At 42.9% G+C, this 12,473-nt stretch overlaps 1 protein-coding gene across 1 annotated transcript in view; it reads left to right on the top strand.

Annotated features, from left to right (window-relative positions):
- The window catches only part of PTPRR (protein tyrosine phosphatase receptor type R), a 154,507-nt gene that overhangs the window by 119,958 nt on the left and 22,076 nt on the right, over positions 1-12,473 (top strand). Inside the window, exon 8 of the mRNA XM_082487345.1 lies at positions 6,045-6,129. Coding sequence (XP_082343471.1) covers positions 6,045-6,129 — 85 coding nt within the window. The remainder of the gene's footprint in view (positions 1-6,044; positions 6,130-12,473) is intronic.

Below are 12,473 nucleotides of genomic sequence, written 5' to 3'. Positions count from 1 at the left end.
TGTGCAAAAAGTGGAGAAATGTTCAGTCTTCAATGGAAAACTGAACCGTGAGAAGTTTTGGGTTACTTTTAGTTCTTTAATTAACATTTAATTTTTTTATTAACAATTAGGGGGGCATTAACTTTATTTTTTTTATTGTAAAAAATGGTAAATTACCATCAAAATATTTTCCCATAATATTTATTAAGAAAAAGGAGCTATTTTGAATGCTGAATATACCTCATTTGCAAGGAGGAAGAAACATAAATTGCCCAGCAGATACTTCTTTAGTAGCCTGAGCTGCTAATATTCACAAGACAGAATGTCTGAAGTTGGTGACAGAAGAGAAAAATTCATTATTCCCGAAATACTGGAATGTCAGAAAATACAGTCCTACATGGGAAAGTGCCAGATTGTTAAATCTATAAAATTTGGTTAAAAACCGAGGGATGGGTATAATGAATATCTACCTGAATTTTCCTAAATTTTGCCACTTTTTCTTGAATGCTTTCAGAGACTCAAATCATATCTCTTCGGGTGTAAGAACAGTTGTAGCATTTAAAGGCTAATGTGAGCCAGAATAGCTGTTATTTGCTGTTACTACGACTTAGTTGCAATTACTGAAAACTGTTGGGACAAATCCCATGACTGGAGTGCGGTTATCAATGGCTACAGGCTGTTCAGAAGGGACAGGCGAGGAAGAAGTGGCAGAGGCGTTGCCCTCGACATCTAGAAATGGATAGAATGTGAAGAGCTGTCTCTGAAGAATAGCCATGAGCAGGCTGAAAACCTATGGGTAAGAATTAGAGACCGAGGCAACAAAGGGAACCTTGTGGCTGGGGTCTACTACAGGCAACCTGATCAAGGGGAGCCTATTGAGGAAGCCTCCTTACTCCAGCTACAGGAGGCATCATGCTCACAGGCTCTCATCCTGATGGGGGACTTCAACCACCCTGACGTCTGGAAAAGTAGCCCAGCGAGCTGTAGGCAATCCAGGAGACTCCTGGAGTGCATTGAAGATACCTTCTTAAACGAGGTAATGGACAGCCCGACTAGAGGGGATGCAATACTGGATCTGATAGTCACCAACACAAGTGAGCTAATTGGTGACGTCAAGATTGGAGGCAGCGCGGGCTGCAGTGATCTCACACTGGTGGAGTTCGCAGTCCTGAGGGATATGTCAGGTGAAGAGTAAAGTCAGGACCCTGAATTTTAGGAAAGCAAACTTCCACCTCTTCAAGGAGTTAGTCAATAGGACCCCCTGGGAAACTGCCCTCAGGGACAAGGGAGCAGAACAGAACTCACAGATCTTTTAGGATGTTTTCCATAGAAGGCAAGAGCTCTTGATCCCCAGGTGTAAGAAATCAGGAAGGAAGGGCAAGACACCAGCATGGCTGAGTCGAGACCTGCTGATCAAACTAAAAGGCAAGAAAGAAATGCACAGACAGTGGAAGCGGGGACAGGTATCCTGGGAAGAGTATAGGGATGCTGCCCAGTTGTGGAGGGATGAGGTCAGGAAGGCCAAGGCACAGCTGGAGCTGAACTTGGCAAGGGATGCAAAGAATAATATGAAGAACTTCTACAGGTATGTCCACCAGAAAAAGGTCAAAGTGTACCCCCCCGCCACCAGTCAGCAAGACTGGCAAACTGGTAGCAATGGATAAGGAGAAGGCTGAGGTACTCAACAACATTTTTGCCTCAGTCTTCACTGGCAACCTCCCTCCGCTAAGGTAGTTGTCAAGCCACACTCCATGATATTTGAAAAGTCTTGACAGTCAGGTGAAATCCCTGGTGACTGGAAAAAGGGAAACATTGCACCCATTTTTAAAAAAGGGTAGAAAGGAGGACCCTGGGAACTACCAGCCTATCAGCCTCACCTCTGTGCTACTAAGGCATATGAAGGACAGGGAGGTGATTCGAGACAGTCAACATGGCTTCACCAACGGCAAGTCCTGCCTGACCAACCTAGTGCCCTTCTATGATGGAGTGACTACATCAGTGGACAAGGGAAGAGCTACAGATGTTGACTATCTGGACTTCTGTAAGGCCTTTGACATGGTCCCCCACAGCATCCTTCTCTCTAAATTGGAGAGATGTGGATTTGATGGGTGGACTGCTTGGTGGATGAAGAATTGGTTGGATGGTTGCATCCAGAGGGTAGTGGTCAACGGCTCAATGTCCAGATGGAGATCACTGATGAGTGGTGTCTCTCAGGGGTCTGTATTGGGACCAGTACTGTTAAATATCTCCATCAATGACATAGACAGCGGGATCGAGTGCACCCTCAGCAAGCTGTGTGGTGCAGTTGACATGCCTGAGGGATGGGATGCCATCCAGAGGGACCTGGATAAGTTCAAGAAGTGGGCCCACGTGAACCTCGTGAGGTTCAACAAGGCCAAGTGCAGGGTCCTGCACCAGGGTCAGGGCAACTGCTGGTATCAATACAGGCTGGGGGATGAAGGCATGAAGGGATTGAGAGCAGCCCTACCAAGAAGGACCTGGGGGTACTGGTGGATGAAAAGCTGGACATGAGCCGACAATGGGCACTCACACCCCAGAAGCCCAACCATATCTAGGCTGCATCAAAAGAAGCGTGGCCAGCAGGTTGAGGGAGATGATTTTGCCCCTCTACTCTGCTCTGGTGAGATACTACCTGGAGTGTTGTGTCCAGCTCTGGAGCCCTCAGCACAGGAAAGACGTGGACCTGTTGCAGCAGGTCCAAAGGAGGGCCATAAAAATGATCCGAGGGCTGGAGCATCTCTCCTATGAAGACAGGCTGAGAGAGTTGGGGTGGCTCACCCTGGAGAAGGGAAAGCTCCAGGGAGACCTTATTGTGGCCTTTCAGTACTTAAAGGGAGCTTATGAGAAAGATGGGGACAAACTTTTTAGCAGGGCTTGTTGCAGGACAAGGGGTGATGGCTTTAAACTAAAAGAGGGTAGATTTAGACTAGATAGAAAGAAGAAATTTTTTGCAATGAGGGTGGTGAAACACTGGAACATGTTGCCCAGAGAGGTGGTAGATGCCCCATCCCTGGAAACATTCAAGGTCAGGTCGGACAGGGCTCTGAGCAACGTGGTCTAGTTGAAGATGTCCCTGCTTCTTGCAGGGGGCTTGGACTAGATGACCTTTAAAGGTCCCTTCCAACCCAAACTATTCTATGATTCTATGATTATTAGAAGAATATCACCCAGAGAGATGAAGTAGCCCATGAACAAAGGCATATATGGATATGCATCTATAATTGCATGCATGCAACTGAGCACATGGATGTGTGCAGCTTATACATTATTTGTAATTATTAAATTATATACAACATATATATATGTTTAATAAAGCGAATCTATATATTGCCTATATAGCTACAGACTTTGTATGCTAATTTGCACATGGTCATGCTATTTGCAATCTTCTGGGCTTGTTTTCACCCACATTAGCAGGAACTTTGTGCCCATAATATCCTGATTTTTTTCTGGAATAATCTCTTGCTTTTCACAGCCAGTTTCAGAATAAGTGACTTGTCTGTGGCTGTGATCCATGGTGTATTGTCAGATTTCTGTCTGTGCCCTTGGCCCCAAAAGTACTTACTACTGGGAGGAGCCCACTGACTAGAAAGTGTTTACAGGATGTAAGTGATTAATATTATTAATTGACCTTGTTGGCCCAGAGAAATGCAGTTCTGTTTTCAACTCGGTGGCGTTTCTCCACCTGTCAGTAACTCGCCAACTGATGAACTACTTTAAAATTTCAGCAGGCATCAAGAGGGAGACAACCAGGCGGCTGGAAGAGCTCCACTGACCACTGTCTCTTGTTTCGCAGGCAGACGACTCTTCCTCACAGATCTGTAGATGACAGACGTAGATCGCATTAAACACAGGCTTAACGTATTTCTCACTCTCAGTTGGTATATAGTTCAGGAGGGAAACCTTTCAGAAGCCATGCACTGGTGGTGTTTATACTAAGCCAGAACTGAACCAGGGAAGCTCAAAGTCACCCAGTAGCCTGTACCAGAGCCAGTTAGGACAATTCAGAGCCCAAGGGCCAAGGGGAAGAGTCTCACAGAGGTCACCACTGGGAAGGGGTGAAAGTCAGAGATGGGTATGAAGGGGGGTGTGGGAGCTCATTTTGTAGTTCCATGGAGGAGGAAGGGGCATCAGAAGCAGGACAGAGGTGAGAAGGTTTGGCCTGAAGGAATGGTGATGAGGTTTATGCAGGAATGGAGTCTTACAAGTGAGAAGATCCTGCGTTTAGCACAGGCATCATATGGATGGCAGTACAAGGAGCTGAAAAAGGATTGGGTGAAGTATCTGCAAAGAAGGTGTATCTTAGCAGCAACACTTTGACGGGCCTGAAATGAAAGGCAGCAAGTCATTCTTTCAAGGAGTCAGCTGAAGAGCAAGGAAGAGATCAAGGAATAAACTGAGTGAGAGAGAGAGGAAGAATAAAGAAGGTCCACTAAACACACGGGCATAAGGCAGAGAAGGTGGAAAAGTAAAAAACCAACACAGGAGTCGCAGCTTCATGTAGTAAAATGTTCAGAAGCCAAGTTGGGAAGCAGAAAAGAATCAAAGCAATTAATTATGACCTATCTAAATTTTACTTAACTTTGCCTTCTCTTCAACCAGAAAAGTAAGAGGTAGCTTCCATGTTTGGTGAACCCATGTGAATATCTGCTGTTGGGTGCATCCTTGGCAAGCTGTTAGGGGCCTCATCCGTGTTCCTCTAAAAAAACCCCGCAGCAGAACGTCACGCTGGGCAGGACCAGAGCTTGGGTCTGAAGGCCATGGCCATGCTTCTCATCTGTGCCAAAGACCTGGGCAGGTCTGCGGAGTTAGAAACCAGCTGATTTTGGAGGAAAATCCTTAAGTAAATTTTTCAGTGGTGCAAGTCAAAGGAGGTTTGCACTGAATAGGGAAGGAATATACTTTTTGTGCGTCTTCATGTTCCTATGTGTCTGTATGAGTCAATTATTTAATATGCCACTGTCTCTTTGGATAAATGTCCTCGTCTAGCAATGAAGTTTTCAAGTCACTAGTAATGACTGTGCTTTTAAGTAGAAGTATTAACTTACTAAAGATCAAATTCCAGCTTACCCTAAGATAATTTAAATAATTGTGGCCAAAACAATTCAGTAAAAAATGAAGATTTGAGTCAACTGAACTATTTTTAATGTGATTTTGCCAGATTGTTTGGGTTGGTAAAACGTCCCCCACAATCAGGAAAAAAAAACCAAACCATCTACTTGTTTCATCTTGCCATTTTCAAAGTTTGTATTCAACTGTAAGAACACTAACAATGTTTCAGGACCTCAAAATCAAAATTATTCTCCCCCCTTAGACCAATTGAAACAGTTTGTTCAATGAAAAATTGGAGAATTTTTTTCATGCTGATAAACAATTTGAAAAACAGTAATTTTAAGTTGATCAGGAGTTTATAATTTGTATATTTTTGGAACTTCAAGCAAACTGTCACATTAGTTACTTGCACATCTGCATATTTAAAGAAGACAGAATGTATCAGTCACTAAAAGATCAAAATGAGAATCAAGAGAAATATTGCTTCAGATTTTTATTACACTTAAGTCACTGAATACAAAAGACTAAGGCACTTAATTCTAGTAGTTTCTATAAAAAGCAAGTGAGGTCTTTGACTGACATTGTTAAAGGCTTTGCACAACATTAAAAAAAATGTTTACTATATATTAATTTTTAGCTATTTTGAAAGTTCCTCCCCCAATTATGTAAAATGTTGCACTTTTCTGCTACAGTACTGCACTTTTCAACTCCACTTTTCTAGAAGTATTGTGCATTTTAACCTCGCTCCTAATCCTGTAAAAACTTTGCTTTTAATAATTCATCAGAAGTGTTCCTTGGAAGTCACCCCTTCAATATGCAATTCCCTGTGTTTATTAAAGGAAGGGTGTTGACAGGCTTGAGGTGGGAACCACTTTTTTTCTTAATAACTTTGATGTCAAAAGACAGTTGTGTAACAGCAGATGGCCTTCTGGTGATAATTTCCTGCGTGGCTCCTTTGGAAAGACCAATCTGATTTAATTTATTTTTTATAGGAAATACCAATGAATTTTGTGGATCCCAAAGAAATTGACATCCCGAGTCATGGAACGAAAAACCGCTATAAAACAATTTTGCCAAGTAAGTGAGTTACCCATGGTTTCCTACTATGACATTTAGTCCTGCTTTGAGAACGTATTGCTGTGAAAATCGAGCTGTCTTTATCTCTGATCGTTGTGTACCTATTCATAAATGTATTTATAGGCCATGTAGAAAGACAACAAAAGCCCAGTGCTGTAGGACTGGCAAATGCAGAACTCTCACTGGATGCCTTAGTAGCTACACACTTTGGCAGCATCCCAACCATGTACTGAAATGCAACCTGGGTGCAGGCTGGTTTTCTCTGGAGGACAGCTCAGGCAGATGGGTAGCTCGCAGTAGCTCCTCCGATCTGGAGGGCAAGAGGACCAAGACTGTTGCTTCCATCACAGCCCACACAGTCTTGCAGTCACTGAATTCCCTCTGGTTGGGTCAAGCTACTTGGGACCCTGTCCAACGTTAAGTGGCCCAGACTGAAAAAAGCAAGTGCATCCTACCCTTTCTTGTAGTCGACTTCCATCCTTATAAGTCCTCTGGAGGTTTTTTTTTCTTCTCCATGCACCAATTGGCTTTGAAGAAATCTATTTACATTAGTAAGAAACGCAGTCTTACACAGTGCTGCCACGTCATCGCTGTAAATTTACTACTGCTTTGCTATACTGCTTCTGTATTTTCGTTGGCCCAAGTTCTTTATTTCAAACCAAGTGACAATTGCTTTGTTATAATTAGAGGTGATTGAAAGCTTTTCAGTGGAATAGTTTTCCTTCAAAATACACATTTCTCTGAAATGCAACTATTTTCATAACATTTGTTGGGGGATAATGAGATATTCCATTTATTTTTTATTAATCATTTTATTTTGTGTTCAGTTTCAAAAAAGTTGCAAAAGTTTTAATATTGTACTAAATATAGACATGAATAGTAGAGTTTTTGTCAATTTTGACATCACCAAAGTGAACAAGTTCAGTGATTCAGAATGTTGGAGAACACTCCCACAGAAAAATGTAAACGCATCCCATTGCTTAAGTTCAGAATGAAGAATATTTTTTAAATGACAGCATATCCTATCAACTAGAAGTTTGTTTTCTAATCATCTCTATAATGTCCTTGTAGGCCTATGTTACATGTTAGTCATGCAAATTCACACACTTTAAATAACAAGATTTCTCTCAGCGAGCCTGAACACATTGTAATTTGTTTACATCATGCAAAGGGCTTGCAGTCAAATTAATGAAAACTGATGGCTTTTAGACACTAGATTAGTCTCAGAAATGTGATACGTAGCTGGGAAAGAAACTCGCGTGGAGTTCTCGCTTCCCTTCGGCCCCCAGTAAAATTCCCATTGACTTCAAGATTAGTTCATGTATTGCAACCGATAGCTGCGTGCAGCTGAGCGCAGCGGAGGAATGTTGAAGGGAAATAAAGAAAGTAAGTAACTGCATGCAAGTTATATACCAAGTAATCAGAAAATTCAGCATCCCTTAGAGTCTGGCCCAGTGTCAACAGGATGTACATGGAGGGTGAAATCCTGACCCCTTTGACGACAGCAGGACTTTTGCCATCAGCTGCAGCGGAGCCAGGATATTGCCAAGCCTCCCTCTGCCTGACAGGCGGATTTTTGGAAGGAGCTCTCCCTTCCTACAGCATCTCGCATCCGAGCTGCCCCAACCACCATCAGGTTCGCCTTCAGCGACGCCTTGCAAATGCGCTGAGTCCTATTTCACTGCAGCATGTGTTTTGAATTGGGACACGACAGCTGGGCTGTGGTTGATGCTGATGAGCTTTGAGAACCAGCATGCCTTTGTGTTTTCACCTCCAGTTCGCTGGGACGTGCCTCTAACTTCGAGGCACATTTTCAGCCCAGGCACGCTGCCGGTGTGCACCACAGCTACTCACTGACAAGCACTTTGTAACCATCTTTGACAGAAATCAAAAGGCCTGTTGTGTGTTAGCACCAGGCTGTTTCAAAGAAGGTATTTTGAGGGTTGAGGCACATGCTCATAATAAATACTCGCACACCCCACACCCAGTCCGAGAGGGTTTGGAAACGATTTGAGGGATTAAATAGAACAGCCTTCCTGGTTTCCTGCTCAGATGATATCAACCCACTGCTTCGTACACCCACATCAGCTTTTCCATTCCCAGCGCTGGGTGCGTCTGCTGAATCGGGGCACCTGCGGTGACAAGTGACGTTTGAGCTGATGGATTATCTCCTGAAAATGCCCAGTCCTGCCAGCTCCACCCTCCGTGCTGTGGAGGATGTTCTCGTTTTCTAAGAGATAATTCTGTGACAGGGTGCATGAGGGCAGGTTCATGTTAAGAGATACTATCCAGCCAGACACGCTCATGTGGAATAAAATGAATGCCTAATGAAAATTGTTCTATATGGAAAACTATATAGTGCAGGAAATTACATTTCTCTGAAAGATGTTTTAGTTGCAGTATAACATAGCCAACACTTATGCAAACACTAGAATGCCTCTTTAAGTTTTCTAAGTGTTATTTGCTTTATAATAATATGCTGATACAACTAATGGGGGGGGGCAGAGACAAGTGGTTAAGCACTTCCTTAAAATCAGTGTTTCTCCATCCCTCCTCCTGACTGCGACCCCACCCTCTGCTCCTGTTGAACACGGCTGCGTATCTTCAGCTGCGTTCCCTCTGCCGTCATCCTACAGCCTTTCTTCCTCCCTCTGAGCAGGTTCCCAATCCTGCATAGAGATCACCATGGTCACATCCTTGTGACAGAACACCAGCCCTGCTGCTCCCTCCTCATCTGCTTACTCCACATCTTCACCTTTGCCTGCTTGTCTCCTGCAGCCCCCCGGCTACATGTCCCTGCAGCAGGACCTCAGCTTCAAAGCCCTATATCTTTTTCCCTTCCTATCTCCCTTTTCCACTTCAAACTAGAAGCAGAATTCCCGTGGTGCTTCAGAGCATGTGTGGGCTCTTGCTTACAAAGGAGCAAGTGGCTTAACGCTATTCTGTGGGTATCGTGGTGTGTGCCACACATCCAAGGTACCTGGATGTCATTCCTTACCCCTTTGTGAAGAGTACCCTCAGGGCAAAAGCCTACATGAAAACACTCTTGGCAGAACAGCAGATTCGCAGTAACATGAAGGTAGAAAGCACTTGGCCGGTCAGACCCACAAATCCACAAGCTGTTGCTTGAAGTGCTCATGCTAAAACTGGCTCTGGCACTCCAGCTAAACACAAGGGGAAAGTTAAATCTAAATCATATGAACAAAGCACTTTATTATGCAAGCTTATAGGCAGATGCTGGAAAACAACCCTTGATGTTAAGAATTTTCAAGCTCCCTTGCACTACAGTCCTGACTACAAACAGTCATGTTCGCTTGAGTCCTGCTCCCTAATGAAGGCATTGGGATCACCAGCAGGCTTTCAAAGACTAAAGAGAAAAACCGTATTTACAAAGCAGAGGGAGAAAAACTGTTTAATCTTAGCAGAATTCAACATGGATTCATCAAAGCATTTTTGTATATCCATGTGAGTCAACAAAATGTGTCCTAGTTGTGGTCACCAGTATGATAACATCTATAATATTTGTAAATAGCCAGTATTATTATAATTGATCTATCTTAGACTGCATAGTTAAAAATGTAAATGGATATTAGGCACACCTTATTTTTAGTAGGTAAGAAAGTTTCCCTCTGCATGAATGAAACTTTATTTTGTAATGCTGAAGCATGTTTCAAAATGCAGAAGCACTCGCCATGATAAATCTGTTAAGTTTTCCATTGAGAAATCCTGAATTATATTGGAAGTGCCAGGAATGATTCAGATGAGATTAAAAAATTATGCATAGTTTACAGGTGTTTTATACATGAGGTGTTTTGAGGCAGTCGTATTATTTGCAAGTCTAATCTCTTAGAGGTTGGGAATGCAGTCTGATACGATTCTTCCATGTTCTGTGTTACAATGTTTACCAAGTAATACCAGCATCCGTAATTCATCTATAGACTGCAAGCAAAACCAGGCGAAATAGAGGCAGGTGAATTTCAAAATGTTTCAATATCTGAAAGACTTATGATCTTTTGGGCTGCAAATGTGACAGCAGTCTGCCTCACAATTTTTTTTGTTTTCCTTTCCTGCTTACGAAACAGAAATACATTAAGGACAGCCCTTCTCACAGTATTTCAGTCCTATTGTTGGTAGGGCAACTAGGACTGGACTAGGAGTAATAAATAACTTATCATGGAAATGCTACAAATGCGAACATACCTATGCCCTAAAGAATTCAGAACATAGTAGCAGTCGAAATGGAAGAAAAAAAAATGACCACAGCCCATCATACCCACTGTACAAGGAACGCAGCCTTTGCAATGGGACAAAGCCCTGGGTCTTCATGACAAAGTGGCGTTCATGGAGTGACTGAACGTCCAGTATCAATGGCAGTGGGGAAGGCTGTCCAGCAGGGCAACCGTATAGCCCAGCTTCTTCCCTGCAGCAGGCAGTCTCATGGGGGCAAGCTACAGCCCCTTTAACACCCTCCTATTCCTCCAGCCTGGTAAATTCAGGCCCATATTAATTTGTTAAAGATGGAGTTAGAAGAAGCTCCTTCTGCTCTAATGGGAGAGCTATGCCAGACTTCCTAGATACATGGAAGAAAACAACAATAATTTTCCCTCAGTCAAAGTTGTAGGAGACATTTTTTATTAGTAATTAGAGGTGCTTAAGAGCTCTGCTGCGTTTCAAGATGCTTTAGAAACATTGATGAATTCAGCCTTGCAGCCACCATCTGTGTCTTTCTGCCGCAGCTTCAAACTCTCAGACTTTGCCATCCTTGAGGAAAAGATTATTACCTCCAAGGTATTTGTCATTCAGGAGGAAGTTAATTACTTCCATTTGTGTGTGATGATTGCTTAGTGGCTCTGAATCTTTAGCGGCACTCAGGTTTTCCTCCTTTCAGAGCTGAGTTTACAGCACTTACCTATTTCATAACTGATCAGGACTGTTAATTTATAAAAGGTTCCCCTTCGGAAGCAGCATTTGTTTCGTTGATTGGAGTTGGAAGGAGGTCTCAGAAACTGTAAAACTGATTTAGCTGCTCCTTAGTAACAGAGGGATTTATCTCAAGACACGGTAATTAAACTGGATGTTGAGTCTGCTTGGAAGAGGTTTTTTAAGGTAGGGGTCAAACTACACCAGAATCAGAGGCATTGTGTGAGCTAGAGGAAGCGGGTGTTTTTTCAAGGCCACGTAGCCTGAGGCATTTGTGGAAATGGCTAATAATCACTCTGCGCTGAAAAGGAATGAGAGGTTTCCTGTCCTCATATTGTTAAGGGGGAAAAAAAAGCTCTAAGTGAAAAAGTTGGGAAAGCTGGTACAAAGAGATTTTAACGCAAGCTAACTAGAGTTCATGTTGTGCTATCAACGCAGGGGATAAGACTTCCATGCACAGACTTTGAACCAGAAGTCAGGCACTCATTTGCACATTTTAAGAAACGTACTTTTCAAAACACCAGCCTGGGTCCTGCAAAGACTCCCCTCCTGTCCAAGAGGCTTCTGTGACCTCCAGGGGGAAAAGGACATAAAGTATATTTGGGGTCATCCCTCCTCTTCCTTTGATTTGCAAAGGTTTTATCTTGTTCTTAGGAACAGGATGAAAAGTCACAAAAGAAATCCAAAAGCAACTCTGAAAATACCGGGTTTTGCTGTAGCAGAAGTGCATCAATGATGTATTTCTTTTGTAAACAGCAGGGCCACATAATAAACAGCATATTTTTACTGGTCTCTAGTTCAGCATCCACATATTTAGCTTTGAACACATTGCCTAGATTGCACTCAGCAAAGTAGAGACTATTTCGAAACCAGTCAGCGTCTGTATACTGTCAAAAAGCTGCTGATTCTAATTAATTTAAGCAAACTGCCAGAAGAAAAGATTATTTTTATCAGCATAGAAATATTTCCATGTCATTTTGTTAAAAGTAGAATATTTTTTCGGAGAAGGTGTGAAGAAAGTCAAAGTGTGCCCCTAGAGAGCCACAACGTAGGCACCTCAGTCCCCTTCTCCTTATCGCTTTCTGTTATGCTGCGTAGTTGAGAATTTACTGGCTTTAATTCCGTAAGGGTAATACATGGGGTATCACAGCATCACAAATGAGCAGGCAAAAATTTAGTAACCCCCAGCTCTGTACTCAACAGAACTGGCCCCGACTCTGTTCTAGATCATCCAAGCCAGTGAAGGAAAGAAGAGCGTGAAGGAAAATATTCCTGTATTTTGGCATTGTGTCTCCAGTCTAGGACACATGAATGGTCACCAATTGGGTCAGATGAGAACACAGGACTGAAGGGAAGGATATGGATTACCTAGCCCAGCCCCTTACAGTGAACTTAAATTGGCGTAAAAACACATGGCTGATTTC

The sequence above is a fragment of the Vanellus vanellus genome (genome assembly GCF_965231255.1).
Source record: "Vanellus vanellus genome assembly, chromosome: 1".
Classification (NCBI taxonomy): domain Eukaryota; kingdom Metazoa; phylum Chordata; class Aves; order Charadriiformes; family Charadriidae; genus Vanellus; species Vanellus vanellus.
Note: the sequence above shows the minus strand (reverse complement) of the source record. Positions and strands in the feature narration are given on the sequence as shown.